Genomic DNA, 19711 nt, shown 5'->3' on the forward strand with positions numbered 1-19711 from the left:
ATACGTTTGCTCAGGTGTCACAGGCATTATTATTTCTCGGGTTGTGACAGTCGAAAAATTATCGATAAGTTTTATTTGTTGCAGGAAAGTTCTTGTAGAATGTAAATACTGTAGGATCAATGCAGACCACTCAAAAAAGCAGAAGCGCTGGAGTTGTCGATATACACACACAAAAGAAGAAAACTTGCCAGCTTTCGGAGGTATCCTTTGGTGAGTTAGAGTACACCAACACACACACCCTTTCACACATATGCATGAACATGCCTATGCTCCTACATGGTGTCGGCACTGTCAGTTTAGCAGGCACCATGTAGAGGTGTGTGTGTGTGTGTGTGTGTGTGTGTGTATGTGTGTGTGTGTGTACTCTAGCCCGTCAGAGGGTAACTCTCAAAGTTAGCAAGTTTTCTTTCTTTTGTGTGTCCCTGTTGACAGACAACACTATACCTCTGCTATCAAGTGCGTGATCTTTTTTTATACTAAAATATTTATACTGACAAGTTTTGGTGCTCTTGTAAGATACAGAAATGTGAGCATCGTTCTTGTAAAAAGGCACGCCAATGCCCAGCATAATCCGTTTTACAAGAGCGACTTTCCAGCCAAAATCGACTACTCGTCGTGGATGCGCAATTCGTTCTTGCGTGTAGATCAGCCACCAACCATGTCGCGAGTGGGTCTGTGGCGTCAGTGATCAATTGACTGAGTCAAAAATCTCGAGCGTGCAGCCGATAGCAGATGTGCAGAAACAGGAACTGTGGCTTCGTCTGATAACAAACAAGGTAAAACCCATTCTCGCCAAACTCATGGATTTTGTGCCATCTCAAACTCTTATTTTCTCGTTTGCTTTCTTTTCGCCAATACATTGTAAAGGTTGCTCGACGGCTTGGTATTTTCCATGTCAATATTATTCCATCAGAGAGACGAAGTTTCAGAAAGCAAAACGGTATTCGTTTTAAAATTTCTGGCCAAAGAAAATGCCTACACTGTGCATACATGAGAAAGTGAACTGGATAAACATTTGTAGTGAAAGATGTTTCAACAGTGAAAAAATCAGATATATTTAACGAGGAAAATAATTTTGGATGTTGTTTGACATTTAGGTAGGAAGCAAGATACAAAGAATGAAATGAAATGGGGCCATTTTCTGCCTTCTAAATATTGTCTGATGTGTTTGAAGTATTTTTTCTCTAGCAAACGACTGTAGATGTTTTGAAATGTTTGAACAACACTTTTGCTATACTTTCGGTTCTGAGGAATGTGGAGACTTTATCAAACAATCTTAGTCAAGAAGATTGGTACAACTGTGATTAGTAAACTCTGTTACCATTCTTGTTTTACCATACTTCGATTTTTTTCCTCGAAAACTCATTTTCACCGTGGAGGTTCCGAGCTGTGCAGCGGACAGTTCTCACAAGCTACGCAGTTCCGGCGCTGCCGTGTGAACGTAAGCGAGCACTCACGACAGACGAGGCTTACAAGGGAACCTCCCCATCGCACCCCCCTCAGATTTAGTTATAAGTTGGCACAATGGATAGGCCTTGAAAAACAGAACACAGATCAATCGAGAAAACAAGAAGAAGTTGTGTGGAACTATGAAAAAAATAAACAAAATATACAAACTGGGTCGTCCATGTGTAAGATATGCAATATTAAGGGACATTTGAGGCGTGGAGCGCCGTGGTCCCGTGGTTAGCGTGAACAGCTGCGGAACGAGAGGTCCTTGGTTCAAATCTGCCCTCCACTGAAAATTTTGCATTCTTTATTTTCGCAAAGTTATGATCTGTCCGTTCGTTCATTGACGTCTCTGTTCACTGTAATAAGTTTAGTGTCTGTGTTTTGCGACCGCACTGCAAAACCGTGTGATTAGTTGACGAAAGGACGTGCCTCTCCAATTGGAACCGAAAACATTTGATCGCAAGGTCATAGGTCAACCGATTCCTCCACAGGAAAACACGTCTGATATTTTGTATACGACACTGGTGACAGCATGTGCGTCACATGACAGGAATATGTTGTCGACCCACCTAACTAGTACACTTGGCGAATGGGTGAAAAGTTTCTTCTACCTTGCCCGATTTAGGTTTTCTTGTGGATGTAATAATCACTCCAAAAAAAGTGATGAAAACATAAGAGTTTTTCACATAAACTGAAAATAAAAAGTTAAAATTTTCGGTCGAGGGGAAATTTGCACCAAAGACCTCTCGTTCTGCAGCTGTTCACGCTATCCACGGGACCACGCCGCTCCTCGCCTCAGATCGTCCTTAATATTGCCTATCTTACGCATGGACGACCCAGTTTGTATATTTTGCTTATTTTTTCATAGTTCCACACAACTTCTTCCTGTTTTCTCGATCGATCTGTGTTCAGTTTTTCAAGGCCTATCCACTGTGCCAACTTATAACTAAATCTGAGGGGGGTGCGATGGGGATGTTCCCTTGTTAGTACAGGCATGAAACACCACGGGCGCTGCAGGATCCGTACGTACCACGAGTACTTGGCTGAGACAAGAAATTCGCTCGTGTGAAACGGGCTTTAGAGGCAGCTACCGCTTCCGTACGTGTTGTCTAGGTACTTCCCAGCAAAACGAACTGACGTCATGGCCACAGTCCCAGTACCGCCACGTTTACGCTCTAGAAATAGGAAGGGAAGGCAGTAACGTAGTACACTCCAATTTTCTGACAAGTGGAGCACTGCCACTATGAACCGGTCTTCGGTTCATTTCGCTAGAGGTACCTGGCCAACATGTAAGATGGAATACATATCCCTCCAGATCTCAAAGAGAACCATGTCATTACAATATTAGTTACTTTTGCAGCTCATGCATTTCACTAACATTCTATTGAAATCAAACTTTAACCACTTCCCCCGACCTGACTATGAAAACTGCCCAGAGATCTCCCCAGCCTTGTAGCTTCTCAACATCAGGTCCCCAATCTTACCCCTTCATTCCACTTTCCTCCCTCCCTTTCCAAATGCTCGGTTTGGGGCCTTCCTCCTCAAATCTTCCACCCCACATCCTTTCCAAAACACTCTGCCTCCAGAAACGCTCTTCACCTACTGTTCACTTCCTGTAGTTTCAGTGAAATGAAATGCTACATTTTTATACAATGTCGTCAACTGATTGCATTATTTAACAATATTTTACTTAAAATATTCAATGTACAACTGCCTGTTTTCATAATCGTAAAAAAACACATACATGTTTTATATTTGTAAATGTTTTAAGTGCTATATTTATGTATTTTATGAACTCTCTCGACTGAAGGAAGGCGGTGCACCACCGCCAGTCGTCAGTAATAACAATGTAGGGGAAAGAGTGTTCGACTGTTATGATGACCTGGGGCTGTCTATTTTTTGCTCAGTTTTGTGCTCAATGAAGTGTTGAAGTACGAGACACTAGCTATGCCATAGTAAGATTCATGCTGCCTACCCGGCTAGCTGCATGGTTTAACGCACTGCTTACCGGTGGATTAGTGTCGAGATCCGGTGTGCCGGTCAGCCTGTGGATGGTTTTTAATGCGGTTTTCCATCTGCCTCGGCGAATGTGGGCTGGTTTCCCTCATTCCGCCTCAGTTACACCATGTCGGCGGTTGCTGCGCAAAAACTGTCTCCAGGTACACATACACCATAATTGCTCTACTACGCAAACACCCGGGGTTACACTCGTCTGGTATGAGATGTTCCTGGGAACCCTGGTTTCAGTGTGGGACGGCGGTGGGATGAGTGGACTGCCGTGGCCTGTTGTGGGGTTGTGAACCACTGAGGGCTATGGTGGCACGAAGCCTCTCCATCGTTTCTAGGTCCCCGGTTCAATACACACACAGTACACAAGATTCATGCCACGTTACTGAAGTATACTGGAGTATAGCGTTCTATAGATATCAAGGTCAGTGGTGAAGCGGAGAACGAGCCCGAATTTACAGTGATGATGTAGAAAATTGGCTGTGGCTTACTGAGAGTGATCATCTCTTTAATGATTTAGAAAAACAATATAAACCACAAATATAGTTCACCGAGTATTAAAATGACAGTCCTTTTGAATTCAACATCACTGAACTGACTCAATTAAGTTAGGATCATAACTGTATCTGATGTAGCTTCAACTACCTGTAACTACAAATAGTCACTTGATACAATGACACTCAACGTAGTTTTAACTGTGTTTCATGGACATATACAGTACCTAGGCCCGCATGTGCAGCCATTCTTATGGTATCAACTAAGTATCGATGAAACATTTTTCACTGTGCATCGAAAATTTAAGACTGACTCTTGGAAGACCGACTTCACATAATGGCAAGGTCGTTCCTAGTCATGGTAATCTGATGGTAGTGTGAAGCAGCTATTTCCAATCCAAGCGACGGGACTTACTCGAATCCGCAAATGGTTTTCAATGTGCTCTATTTTGCAAAGAGGCACAATCTGTCTCCAGTCCCACTAATATTTAAGTATGTTATATATTTTCCATTGATTAGGATTTCTGCTGAGCCGCTATTTATACTCAAGAACACTCGATTTTGAAATCGCTGTTGTGCAATCGGTGCAGAAATGACGTTTTCAGAGAAACACTGTGATCTGCACATCTCTCTGTCATGCAACTGTCCTTTGTAGTTTCTTTCACGAAATTCAGTTCCTTCTAGATGGTGCAGTTTTCACAAACAGTAGCGATTTTTAACAGTTTCTAGTCCTTTCCCAACGCTATTTAGGTATTTATACTTAAGCTGATTAAATTCACTGCACAGTGCAGTGTCGATATTGGAGCGTTATGGCCACTTTCTTGAAAATAAAGTCGTGAAGGGGAGGATTTATACTACGTAATTTATTTTATAAATGTTTCTCTACCGTCTTTTTTGGTGAAGCAACGAAGCTCTTTGTGTATTGATTCTCGCATCGAAATAAATTATTCATATCACGTAAGTTTATTTATCCTAATTATTGTAAATAACTGTTGTGTAATGCGGTGTTAAAATGTATATTTTGATCTTCATAATAATTTCCAAATAAATTTTGACTGTATGTATTTCCCTGTACATCTTTCGAATTCCTATCCATAAGGAGACACTGATATGTCAGGTACATGAGTTACATGTTCCATAGAATGATTTGCACGATTTTTATTGAAATGATGTAAAGTTAACCTGTTTACAGGCTTTGTACAAATGATTTTATTTTCAGCGCATCCATTATGGATGAAGAATTACAACTGTGTATTGTAAATTTGAAATTTCTCTGTGTATAAATATGCAACCTGTCGCTTTCTTGGGTTTTAGATACTACTTGTTATACCATTAACCAGCTTTCGACCCACAGCGTGCCGGTCGTCAACTGCAGGTTTTACAGGAACTTCATATCGTGATGCAAGTGTAGTTAAACGCTGCGGTGAGGGCGCAGGCGAAATTTTTAACTCGGTAACGAAACGTCTACGAAATGGAAATGTTGTAACGTTTTTGTCACTTACAGTGCAGCTACATCGTGGTATCCACAGCAAATCTGGTGTCTCGCAAAAGCTGTCCGGCGCCGACGCCACGTTGCAGCACACAGTCGTCGGGTTGGTTGCCAACTCAGCCCTTGCGACTGTACGACGTTCCGGCTCCGCCATTTGCATCGCGACCTGCAGAGGTTCTCCGCATACACCTGACCAAAGGACAGAGGGCATGTATATCACCAAGAGAGGTCGCTCCTACCACGCACGCTTTGGTGCATCAGCCAGTGTCACGTACAGTCAATGAGGAGGAACTGTGCGGTTATTTAGGACCGCACCCGCGCCGGTCACATCCGGTACGACCACCGCCTTCGTCGCATAGGGATCTTGGCAACGTAACTGTGGTTGGTGGTGTCACGGTATCAGTAATAATGTAGCCAGAGCCACATGTCTTCTTAGTTCTGGTCTCTGGTGACGTAGCAGGTTCAACACGTGCCCAGATTTCTTCTCCCGATTGCCTCCAGTTGGCCACTTCTGCGTGCGTCTGTATTCGCGAACGTCCAGAATCTGGTCAACGGGTGCGAGAACGTTCCAGACACCACTGTTTAAAGCAGTGGCAAACGACCGGTACGTTGTGCCCAGGACTTGAAGCAATCCATTAATACGTTCATTCGGCTTCGCTGAGGCCTGCAGTGCAACGCGATTCAGGTGGCTGAGGCTGTTTAACAGGAGTCATAGAAAATGTGTAATGAAATAGTGAATCATTCTAATAAATGTTTTATTTTCAGTGTATCTGAAACGTCTCCTTAGAACTCTTTTACACGACTGTGCTTAAACTGACACACAATATTTTTTAGCGCAACGCAATCTGACTTTCAGAAATCCCTACAAAGGAATGGCCCTGACTAACATTAACCTGTACCTTTCACAAATCACTTACCTCACAAAAATCTTCGTTATTCAAGTTACTGCAATACAGCGAGCGCCACTACTGCCAGCTAAATAAAAGATTCAAACTACAGAAGGCACTAACTACTGATAGTCATAGTTAGCAAATGAAAGATTTTAATAGAGAACAAACAATGTATTTACCTTAATAGTCATAATATATATAGCAGTTCATGACAAATTTCAAAACTCCGCCATCTCTGTCCCCACATCCACCACTGCTGGCGGCTCACCTCCAACTGCGCAACGCTACGCGCTGTTCACATCCAGCTGCCGCTGCCCAACACTACAATGGCAGACAACAATGCAAACTAGCCACAGACTGCACACAGCACAGCCAGTGATTTTCATACAGAGCGCTACGTAACGTTGCCAATAAGAAAACATAAACAGCCTACTTACATATCTTTCATTTTATCTTCTGTATTTCGGTATGGCACACACATAATCAAAATATTAATCTTAATGAAATACGGGGGTAGACAGAATAATCTGAACAGCGGTAATATAGGGATGGGTGTGTTTTAAAAGCCAACAACGCAGGTAAGGCACGTGTCGCGCTAGACGTGCGTGTTCAGTACGGACTAGGCATCGGTGCAGGTTGTTTACGAGTAGTGCACGCTTTGTTAGGTCTTTCATTGCACGTCGACCTTGGCCTCTGAATGCAAATATAGAGTTCCAAAAGAGGGCAGATTGTGGGGGCCTGATTAGCTGGAGCATCAGTAACCAAGACAGCCAACTTGTTGAATGTTTAAACAGCAGCCTGCACAAAACATGGAAAGACATCATCGCGTAAATGTAATAGCACGCGCATATCAAAATTAAATGACAGAGATCGCCGTACGCTAACGCGGATTGTGTCAAAACTGCACAAAACTACGGCAGCTACAGTGACTGCAGAGCTCATAGCCATCTTCGAGAGCCCGTATCTATCGACACTGTTCGCCGAGAAATCGGTAAAGTAAATATTCACGGACTATCTGCTATACCGAAACGATTAGCAACGACAACCAATGCAAAGAAGTGTACAACATTGCGTCAGGAGCATAAATCCTGGACGGCTGATCAGTGGAAACACGTCATATGGTCCGACGAGTCAACATTTTCGTTTTTTCCAACATCGGACGGGTTTACGTCTGGAGAACGCCAAAAGAATCCTACAATCCTGATTGCTTGATTCCAGCGGTTAAGCATGGAGGTAGAAATGTGATGGTGTGGGCAGCCACATCATGGCATTCTGCTGGTCCCATCATTACTCTCAAAGGTCTTGTTACAGCCAACGATTATGCGAACATTTTAGACGATCAATTGCACTCCGTGATTCAAATGTTGGTCCGAAACTATGATGGCATGTTTCAGGACGATAATGCACCCATTCACACAGCCAGGACAGTACAGTCGTGGTATGAGGAGTATGCAACTGAACTGCAGCGTCTTCCCTGGCCAGCACAGTCCCCGAACTTGAACATTATCGAACCCTTGTGGGTGGTATCGGAGCGCAGACTCGGCAGCAGATTTCTGCCTCCGTCGTCACTACAGGAGTTAGAAGATGTTCTGATCGAAGAGTGGCACAACATTCTATTGGAGACTGTACAATCATTATATGCCAGTATTCCAAAAAGAATCGCAGCTGTATTATGGGCAAATAGGGGTCCAACCCCTTATTAATAAACCATTCCCCAGTAAGTACAGATGTTATTATTTTGCCTGTCCCCCGTACTTGCGAAATACAAACGTGTGTCATCGGCCCAATCAAGGCGACTGGTATCCTTCATTGGGTCACACAGTTTCCATGTATGGTCTATAGTATAATAGCTGTTAAATAGTATGCACATCTAAGTAAGTTCAATACATTTCACAATTTTCATTTTCAGGTTTTTTTTCCCATCTGAAACCCCTAAATATGCATTCGAAACGAAGGACGCTAAAGGTAACAAGTCGCCCCCGAATGAAAAAAAAGTCCCACATTTGACTGTTTGTCAAAACGCTTACAAACTACTATAAAACATGTAATGAAAACAGTTACTAAAATTTTGTCCATAGGGGCCTATATAGGCATAAGTTTAGACAAAATTCGAAGTGACTCATTCAGCGCAAATCCCACGGCATAGCTTAACTATACCTAGTCTCCATGCACAACACGTAACTTTATTTTGTAAATATGACAAAATGGTGTGAACTGCTCATACATTCAATATTATATTACTATGGCGTTTCAGTCATTAATACTAGTCCGTTACAGGAACATAGACCAAGCTTTCCCTTCTTTCACTGTTGCCTTGGTTCTTCGCGGAACAATTCAAAATGGCGAATATTTGGTTACACGTGAAACACTTAATGACTGTTATGTGCGTGTATTTTAAGTATCCACAGAGAAATCGAACCAGCCCATCATTGGAGCCAGCACATCGATTGCAGGCTTATCATACATACTCACTGGCGTGGCATGGTTTTACCCTGGAAAGAATGTTGCAAATATGTTCACCTCTAAACTCAGTGCAGCTACTGCCTGCAGAGTCAAAACGGAGCGTACACAGACGAACTTCCTGAGCGCCCTCTTATGGCCAATAAGCGTGACAAACGAATCGCTGACTCCACATCCCTTCCTTATGTACATATTATGCCCTGATGCCACTGAACATAGTCCTTCAGGATGTTGCATTTTTCTTTCTGGCACTATAGTATCTTAACTTGTGGCGAAGATGAACAACAAACACTTGGACGTGTCTATTACTTTCAAAAAGTATGCAAAGTCATCAGCTAGGTTAATAGAAATAAAAGTTCTCAAGCGTAACTGTATGCTAACCTAATGAAAACCGTATGTTCGAGCTGGTGACGGCATGTACAGTTCATGTCAAGAGTTTGCGAAGGGTAACATTTAGAAGAAAACAGTCTATAGTAACCAGTTTACCTAACATTTAAGGATATAAGTAAGAGACACTCAAGTAAAATTTGAAGTTGTCACTGTTCACGTCATAGCTCCAGCAATCTATTTGAGTAGCCCTGTACGGAAGTAAAACGTGAAAGTAAACAGTTCAGGCGAGAAGCAGATAACAGAGGCTTAAGCCTTGTGCTACAGAAAAATGCTGAAGATTAGATCGGTAAGTCGACTAACTAGTGAGGAGGTAATGATTCTAACTGGAGAAAAGAGAAATTTCTGGGGCAACCTGACTAGAAGACTGAATCGATTGATAGGACACATTCTGAGGCATCAAGAAATTGTCAATTTGGTGACGGAGATAGGTGTTGAAGGAAGCGAGTGGTGAAAAAACTGCACAGGCATAGGGTGATGACTCAAATATAGAAAGCAGGTACCAATGGGTGTAGTTTGCAGAAGCTACATTAATACTGAGAGACTTTCACAAGAGAGTCTAGCGTGTATAACTACATCAAGTCAGTCTTCGGAGTGAAGAGCACAATAATATGCAGTTGCTTCTGTACTTTCCCAGCCATCGCCAAATTTATGTTGGTACTTTAAGCGACAATGTCCACCTCATTTTACTGACGTTGATTTTCTATCGAGGACTTTGTCTTTCGAGAGACCGTTTGTAAAGGTTATAACGCTGCAGCTCAGTCTCATGCAGCATTTCCGATCAACTTTGTACGGTAAATATTTTTGAAGTTTCAAGGTGTATGTATGCAGAACACTTCCAACGAAATGGTTGTTAAATCAATTCATAAACTTTAATACAAACCACATGAAGGCGTTGCATTTGATGAATGAACATGCATAGTCTATTAATTTTAAGAGCACGTACTGAAGTAAAATACAGAATGTAAACTGCTGCACTAGGTAACCATGATCGAGTTTTGAGTATAATGCTAAACTAAGTGAATCACCCAGAAGAATTATCTTCAGCTTCAGATGTGACATGCTGACGTACTAAGCACGAAGCTGTAGCTGTCTCTGTGTCTTCTTTAAATCACATCGCTTCTACCTTAAACTGTCGGCTGAATCATCTGTAGGCGGTTGAGCTGATATTTTGACACTGATTTTTACAACCACGTCCTCTACATTAACTTAATAGTTATATTGAGGAAGTTATCAGTGCTTCTAGAAAACATTAAAATACAAATAAAGGAGATAAGTATACCCACATCACAAGAACTTGGTCAACATTATCGTCTCCGAGACGAGAAGAAAGTATAACAATTTGATCGAAAGTGTTTTTGCTTAAAGGTAGTTTATTCGTCAAATCACCAATACAAAAAAAGTCTAAGTGACAATCCATACAATTTTTTAAGATGACTTAGAAGGCGACGTTTGTCGGAACTTCAATTATCATCACTATGCCAAAATGTTGGTGTGTAAAGTTTTAACAAAACATTGATTTAACTGCCACCTAACTGAAGTCAAGAAAGATTAACATAGATAATTCCATGTTACGTAGAACATACTGTTGAAAGGTTACACACAGTAAAAGATCTCTCAAGTCACCTGCTTGCTGTTCAGTGTCACTGTCCGATGATGTATTTCTGTATAAAATATTTTCATTCGACAATAAATAATGAAAGTAATAAATATTTACTACGTTTGAGCTTTTGCTTAAGTAGTCTAGTCTCTTTGTAGCTTGCTTCAAACAGCAACTGCAGTAAGTTACATTTATTGGAGTAACAATCGATCAAACAGGTACTGCTTTTCTAAGTAAGACAAACAATCCAGTATTTTATTTTATACCAGAGAAACTGTTAGTTTGAAAAGTGTTTCCTGTAAAGAAAGTTAACAGCATTTAAAATAGCCATTCAAAATTACAGCTTTGCAGACAGCCAACAGCATTTGTTGTGGTATATTTTTTGTGTGAAACCCGTTAAAATTACTTCAGTGGTATTCTCTTCCAGCTAAATACTTACTACGAATTATATACAAAAGGAAATAAAGATTAGCAGTTAACATGGTGGTGACGAAGATCGTATCTAATGGAGAACTGATCATGATATTTTGTGAGTCATACACCAAACATATTTGAATTTGCTAAGAACAGTGTAATTTGGACATTAGAACTCCATAATTCCTTCATGGATAGATTTATGAGAACATGCTTCGATGTTCGTTTGTGGAGAAGTTTTAACCTCATGAAATCATTCAATAACTTTCAATCACTGTTTATTTCAGTTGTGAGAATTAACTCTACATAATGCTTTTCAATAATGTCGGTGCTCAGATCCTTACCGTAAAGTTAAATTCCTTCTGCTGATGCTCATACAGCCAAATGTTTGTGAAAATCAGCTAACAGATTCCCTTGGATACTAGCGTTATATTTCTCTCATTAAAGTCTTAGTCATTATAAAAAAGTGGGAATCCAAGAGGAAGCAACGTGACAATAACTTTTGCAGTTATTGCAAAAGCGCATAAATGTGAGTGCACCGTATATAAAATTTGGGGTACTGTTTTATATAATTGAAGACGTCTTATCATTGCAAATACTCAAATTGGAAACCTAACAGTTTCATACTCCATTCAGTGTAACATAATGTGCAGCCACTAGTAAATCCACGTGGCGTCAGTCTACAGTAAGTTTTCGAAACGAGCCCGCAACGCCGAAGATGCTGTCAGCATAGTGGTTGTCTGCCGGTCTCTTGCTCTCATCCGAGGTGTACTTGTCCTGCTCCAGGAACCAGTCTCGCAGCTTCTCTGCTCTCCTGATAAACTCATCTGAAAGTATAAGAGAACTTCAAATTTTCAGACTTAAATGTAAAGTTTATTTAATATATAAGAATGCAGTTTTAAGAAAATAGTTGCTCGGTGTCTTACTCTAAACAGATCTACATGCTATGAAAGATAGACTTATCGCTCCTTTTTCTTCTACAATAAAAAGAAAAACGAGAACTGAGATCTGAAGTTTGTAGACCATTCACCGCCCAGAGGCTCCAGTGTCAAGAAGCTGATCGTTATTAATCGTAAAATGAAAGTATATTTCCTGAACAGAATGTACGAAGGGTTGCATAATTATGGGTAACGCTTCGCTATGAAAGGATATCAAAATTTTTCAAAGGTTTTCTTTACTTAATATTGCGCAACATCCCTCATGGTTACAAACATGGATGTATTCGTGTTTTTCACGCACAACACTTAGACGTAGAGAGGCAAGCTTCACTCAGACCAAGAAAAAAAAAAAAAAAAAAGCTACCAATGGTGGAAACACTAAGAGGCAAGTTCAAAATCCAAAACGCCCAATTTTGTGTTAAACAATTAAAGTGTTGTTGAATACAAATAGCTAACACTATAACAGTTTATTTATGTAAGGAACTAAGATACTAATATTCTGATGAAACCTTCTCGGGTTTTTAGCTGCCGCTTAGTGCCTTTGTTGTCGGTCGTTTGACTGGCGTTCCTTTCGTACGCAAGGCCGACTTTGTCAACCAGGACAGCGGTTTTCGAATGAACTCCGCGTGGTACGTGACGTTAGCAAATATGCGTCAGGAGCCCTATGATGTGAAAGCTGCGGAGGCAGCGAGCGGAATAGACGAGTGGCACCAGGACTCGATTTCCAGACCCCCCGCCACACTGCGCGATTGGGGGGGGGGACGGGGGGGGGGGAGTGAGGAGAAGCCTTACCACCAGTTGCGACGTCTCTTCCCAGTGCACACGATTGTCCCACCTGTTTGACTCTCGGCGGAGGAGTCTGCGGTCCAGAGGCCATAAAGGAACGAATTGGACATGAACTCGACACTTTGCCTGAAGATGATAGTAGAAAACCCGTTCGAAACGTTGCCATAACATGACGCCACGGCCCGCCTGATAAATCGAGAAGACTTCGTTAATCAAATTCGCCGAAAAATCCTGCGTTCCCTAATACTAATCTTTTGTAAGAACTGAAGGTATGCATAAAAGAACAGTGCGAAAAGCCACCGATCCGAACGCTTCTCATTAGTGCAGAGAGGTGGAACTGACGTCGCAGAAGCCGTCTTTGTCAGAGGGTGGAAGACTGACAGTAACAACGGAGCAAGGCATGTGGCAGTGGGACAGCTCAGCAGCAGCTGACGGACCACCAGCCAGAGGTGCACACATTCCGCTTTTAACCAGCCCAAGTATACATGTTAGCCAGGCAGGCAAGCGGACGCCCATTACTAGCAGAACGGGCAGGCTGCTTTACATCTACATCTACATCTACATCTACATCTATACTCCGCGAGCCACCTTACGGTGTGTGGCGGAGGGTACTTATTGTACCACTATCTGATCCCCCCTTCCCTGTTCCATTCACGAATTGTGCGTGGGAAGAACGACTGCTTGTAAGTCTCCGTATTTGCTCTAATTTCTCGGATCTTTTCGTTGTGATCATTACGCGAGATATATGTGGGCGGTAGTAATATGTTGCCCATCTCTTCCCGGAATGTGCTCTCTCGTAATTTCGATAATAAACCTCTCCGTATTGCGTAACGCCTTTCTTGAAGTGTCCGCCACTGGAGCTTGTTCAGCATCTCCGTAACGCTCTCGCGCTGACTAAATGTCCCCATGACGAATCGCGCTGCTTTTCGCTGGATCATGTCTATCTCTTCTATTAATCCAACCTGGTAAGGGTCCCATACTGATGAGCAATACTCAAGAATCGGACGAACAAGCGTTTTGTAAGCTACTTCTTTCGTCGATGAGTCACATTTTCTTAGAATTCTTCCTATGAATCTCAACCTGGCGCCTGCTTTTCCCACTATTTGTTTTATGTGATCATTCCACTTCAGATCGCTCCGGATAGTAACTCCTAAGTATTTTACGGTCGTTACCGCTTCCAATGATTTACCACCTATGGCATAATCGTACTGGAATGGATTTCTGCCCCTATGTATGCGCATTATATTACATTTATCTACGTTTAGGGAAAGCTGCCAGCTGTCGCACCATGCATTAATCCTCTGCAGGTCTTCCTGGAGTACGTACGAGTCTTCTGACGTTGCTACTTTCTTGTAGACAACCGTGTCATCTGCAAATAGCCTCACGGAGCTACCGATGTTGTCAACTAAGTCATTTATGTATATTGTAAACAATAAAGGTCCTATCACGCTTCCTTGCGGTACTCCCGAAATTACCTCTACATCTGCAGATTTTGAACCGTTAAGAATGACATGTTGAGTTCTTTCTTCTAGGAAATCCTGAATCCAATCACAAACCTGGTCCGATATTCCGTAAGCTCGTATTTTTTTCATTAAACGTAAGTGCGGAACCGTATCAAATGCCTTCCTGAAGTCCAGGAATACAGCATCAATCTGCTCGCCAGTGTCTACGGCACTGTGAATTTCTTGGGCAAATAGGGCGAGCTGAGTTTCACATGATCTCTGTTTGCGGAATCCATGTTGGTTATGATGAAGGAGATTTGTATTATCTAAGAACGTCATAATACGAGAACACAAAACATGTTCCATTATTCTACAACAGATTGACGTAAGCGAAATAGGCCTATAATTATTCGCATCTGATTTATGACCCTTCTTGAAAATGGGAACGACCTGCGCTTTCTTCCAGTCGCTAGGTACTTTACGTTCTTCCAGCGATCTACGATAAATTGCTGATAGAAAGGGGGCAAGTTCTTTAGCATAATCACTGTAGAATCTTAAGGGTATCTCGTCTGGTCCGGATGCTTTTCCGCTACTAAGTGATAGCAGTTGTTTTTCAATTCCGATATCGTTTATTTCAATATTTTCCATTTTGGCGTCCGTGCGACGGCTGAAGTCAGGGACCGTGTTACGATTTTCCGCAGTGAAACAGTTTCGGAACACTGAATTCAGTATTTCTGCCTTTCTTCGGTCGTCCTCTGTTTCGGTGCCATCGTGGTCAACGAGTGACTGAATAGGGGATTTAGATCCGCTTACCGATTTTACATATGACCAAAACTTTTTAGGGTTCTTGTTTGGATTGTTTGCCAATGTTTTATGTTCGAATTCGTTGAATGCTTCTCTCATTGCTCTCTTTACGCTCTTTTTCGCTTCGTTCAGCTTTTCCTTATCAGCTATGATTCGACTACTCTTAAACCTATGATGAAGCTTTCTTTGTTTCCGTAGTACCTTTCGTACATGATTGTTATACCACGGTGGATCTTTCCCCTCGCTTTGGACCTTAGTCGGTACGAACTTATCTAAGGCGTACTGGACGATGTTTCTGAATTTTTTCCATTTTTGTTCCACATCCTCTTCCTCAGAAATGAACGTTTGATGGTGGTCACTCAGATATTCTGCGATTTGTGCCCTATCACTCTTGTTAAGCAAATATATTTTCCTTCCTTTCTTGGCATTTCTTATTACACTTGTAGTCATTGATGCAACCACTGACTTATGATCACTGATACCCTCTTCTACATTCACGGAGTCGAAAAGTTCCGGTCTATTTGTTGCTATGAGGTCTAAAACGTTAGCTTCACGAGTTGGTTCTCTAACTATCTGCTCGAAGTAATTCTCGGACAAGGCAGTCAGGATAATGTCACAAGAGTCTCTGTCCCTGGCTCCAGTTCTGATTGTGTGACTATCCCATTCTATACCTGGTAGATTGAAGTCTCCCCCTATTACAATAGTATGATCACGAAACTTCTTCACGACGTTCTGCAGGTTCTCTCTGAGGCGCTCAACTACTACGGTTGCTGATGCAGGTGGTCTATAGAAGCATCCGACTATCATATCTGACCCACCTTTGATACTTAGCTTAACCCAGATTATTTCACATTCGCATTCGCTATTAACTTCACTGGATATTATTGAATTCTTTACTGCTATAAATACTCCTCCACCATTGGCGTTTATCCTATCCTTGCGGTATATATTCCATTCTGTGTCTAGGATTTCGTTACTGTTCACTTCCGGTTTTAACCAACTTTCCGTTCCTAATACTATATGCGCACTATTTCCTTCAATAAGAGATACTAATTCAGGAACCTTGCCCTGGATACTCCTGCAGTTTACCAATATTACGTTAACTTTTCCTGTTTTTGGTCTCTGAGGACGGACGTTCTTTATCAACGATGATAATGTCCTCTCTGGTAAGCCGTCAGGTATTTTATCGTTTCGCCCAAGGGGCGGTCCCTCTAACCTAAAAAACCCCCGTGTGCACGCCACACGTACTCTGCTACCCTAGTAGCTGCTTCCGGTGTGTAGTGCACGCCTGACCTGTCTAGGGGGGCCCTACAGTTCTCCACCCAATAACGGAGGTCGATGAATTTGCAACCATTATAGTCGCAGAGTCGTCTGAGCCTCTGGTTTAGACCCTCCACACGGCTCCAAACCAGAGGACCGCGATCGACTCTGGGCACTATGCTGCAGATATTAAGCTCAGCTTGCACTCCGCGTGCGATGCTGGTTGTCTTCACCAAATCAGCCAGCCGCCGGAAGGAACCAAGGATGGCCTCAGAACCCAAGCGGCAGGCGTCATTCGTTCCGACATGTGCTACTATCTGCAGCCGGTCACACCCAGTGCGTTCAATAGCTGCCGGAAGGGCCTCCTCCACATTACGGACGAGACCCCCCGGCAAGCACACCGAGTGCACACTGGCATTCTTCCCCGACCTACCCGCTATTTTCCTGAGGGGCTCCATAACCCGCCTAACGTTGGAGCTCCCTATAACTAATAGGCCCGCCCTCTGTGACTGTCGGGACCTTGCCGGAGAATCGGCCACTGGCCCAACAGGCGAGGCATCCTGTGGTGGCTCGGAAACGATGTCATCACCACTAGGAAGCACCCCGTACCTGTTGGAAAGGGGTAAGGCAGCTGCCACGCGGCCAGATCCCACCTTCGCCTTTCGGCCAGGCACGCGAGAGCCCACCACTGTCCGCCATTCACCCTGGAGTGATGGCTGACCGGTAAGATGCTCACTGCCGGAAGACGCAGCGACATCAGGGGTTCCATGTGATTCCAAGGCCACCGAAGTAGGCATAGGTCTCACATCCCCATCCATACTTCGCAAGCCACCTGACGGTATGTGGCGGAGGGTACTGTACCTCTGTTGGTTCTCCCTTCTATTCCAGTCTCGTATTGTTCGTGGAAAGAAAGATTGTCGGTATGTCTCTGTGTGGGCCCTAATTTTTCTGATTTTATCCTCATGGTCTCTTCGAGAGATATACGTAGGAGGGAGCAATATACTGCTTGACTCCTCGGTGAAGGTATGTTCTCGAAACTTCAACAAAGGCCCCTACCGAGCTACTGAGTGTCTCTCTTGCAGAGCCTTCCACTGGACTTTATTTGTCATCTCCGTAACGTTTTCGCAACTGCTAAATGATCCTGTAACGAAGCGCGCTGCTCTCCGTTGGATCTTCTCTATCTCTCCTATCAACCCTATCTGGTACGGATCCCACACCAGTGAGCAGTATTCAAGCAGTGGGCGAACGAGTGTACTGTAACCTACTTCCTTTGTTTTCGGACTGCATTTCCTTAGGATTCTTCCAATGAATCTCAGTCTGGCATCTGCTTTACCGACGATTAATTTTATATGGTCATTCCATTTTAGATCACTCCTAATGCCTACTCCCAGATAATTTATGGAATTAACTGCGTCCAGTTGCTGACTTGCTATATTGTAGCTAAATGATAAAGGATCTTTCTTTCTATGTACTCGCAGCACATTACACTTCTCTACATTGAGATTCAATTGCCATTCCTTCCACCATGCGTCAATTCGTTGCAGATCCTCCTGCATTTCAGTACAATTTTCCATACTACATACTACAGCATCATCCGCAAAAAGCCCCAGTGAACTTCCGATGTTATCCACAAGGTCATTTATATATATTGTGAATAGCAACGGTCCTACGACACTCCCCTGCGGCACACCTGAAATCACTCTTACTTCGGAAGACTTCTCTCCATTGAGAGTGACATGCTGCGTTCTGCTATCTAGGATCTCTTCAGTCCAATCACACAATTGGTCTCATAGTCCATATGCTCTTACTTTGTTCATTAACCGACTGTGGGGAACTGTATCAAACGCCTTGCGGAAATCAAGAAACACGGCATCTACCTGGGATCCCGTGTCTATGGCCCTATGAGTCTCGTGGAAGAATAGCGTGAGCTGGGTTTCACACGATCTTCTTTTTCGAAACCCATGCTGATTCCTATAGAGTAGATTTCTAGTCTCCAGAAAAGTCATTAAACTCGAAAATAATAAGTGTTCCCAAATTCTACAACTGATCGACGTTAGAGATATAGGTCACTAGTTCTGGACATCTGTTCGACGTCCCTTCTTAACAACGGGGATGACCTGTGCTCTTTTCCAATCTTTTGGAACGCTACGCTCTTCTAGAGACCTACGGTACACCGCTGCAAGAAGGGGGGCAAGTTCATTTGCGTACTGTGTGTAAAATCGAACTGGTATCCCATCAGGTCCAGCGGCCTTTCCTCTTTTGAGCGATTTTAATTATCCCTCTGTCATCTGTTTCGATATCTACCATTTTGTCACCTGTGCGACAATCTAGAGAAGGAACTATAGTGCAGTCTACCTCTGTGAAACAGGTTTGGAAAAAGACGTTTAGTATTTCCGCCTTTATTCTATCATCCCCTGTTTCAGTACCATTTTGGTCACAGAGTGTCTGGACATTTTGTTTTGATTCACGTACCACTTTGATATAAGACCAAAATTTCTTAGGATTTTCTGCCAAGTCAGTACATAGAACTTTACTTTCGAATTCGTTGAACGCCTCTCGCATAGCCCTCATTACACTACATTTTACTTCGCGTAATTTTTGTTTGTCTGCAAGGCTTTGGCTATGTTTATGTTTGCTGTGAAGTTCCCTTTGCTTCCGCAGCAGTATAGTACTAACTCGGTTGTTGTACCACGGTGGCTCTTTTCCATCTCTTACGATCTTGCTTGGCACATACTCATCTAATGCATATTGTACGATGGTTTTGAACTTTGTCCACTGATCCTCAACACTATCTGTACTTGAGACAAAACTTTTGTGTTGAGCCGTCAAGTACTCTTTTTGTCACTTTTGCTAAACAGAAAAATCTTCCTACCTTTTTTAATATTTCTAGTTACGGTTGAAATCATCGATGCAGTAACCGCTTTATGATCGCTGATTCCCTGTTCTGCGTTAACTGTTTCAAATAGTTCGGGTCTGTTTGTCACCAGTAGGTCTAATATGTTACCGCCACGAGTCGGTTCTCTGTTTAACTGCTCAATGTAGTTTTAAGATAATGCACTTACAAAAATTTCACTGGATTCTTTGTCCTTGCCACCCGTTATATAGGCTTGAGTCTCCCAGTCTATATCTGGTAAATTAAAATCTCCACTCAGAACTAATACATGGTCGGGAAATCTACTCGAAATATTTTCCAAATTTTCCTTCAAGTGCTCTGCCACAACAGCTTTACTCACATACGAGGTGACAATTATTGAACTATATGAAAAAACGTAAATTAGTTACAAACTA

General features: G+C 42.6%; 1 protein-coding gene across 1 annotated transcript in view; it reads right to left on the bottom strand.

The window, feature by feature from the left end:
• Nucleotides 1-11868: 11868 nt before the first annotated feature.
• The window catches only part of LOC126088177 (retinol-binding protein pinta-like), a 153763-nt gene continuing 145920 nt past the window's right edge, over nucleotides 11869-19711 (bottom strand). The window contains exon 6 of the mRNA XM_049906301.1: nucleotides 11869-12020. Coding sequence (XP_049762258.1) covers nucleotides 11869-12020 — 152 coding nt within the window. The remainder of the gene's footprint in view (nucleotides 12021-19711) is intronic.

This window comes from Schistocerca cancellata, chromosome 6, assembly GCF_023864275.1.
Source record: "Schistocerca cancellata isolate TAMUIC-IGC-003103 chromosome 6, iqSchCanc2.1, whole genome shotgun sequence".
NCBI classification, from domain to species: Eukaryota; Metazoa; Arthropoda; class Insecta; order Orthoptera; family Acrididae; genus Schistocerca; species Schistocerca cancellata.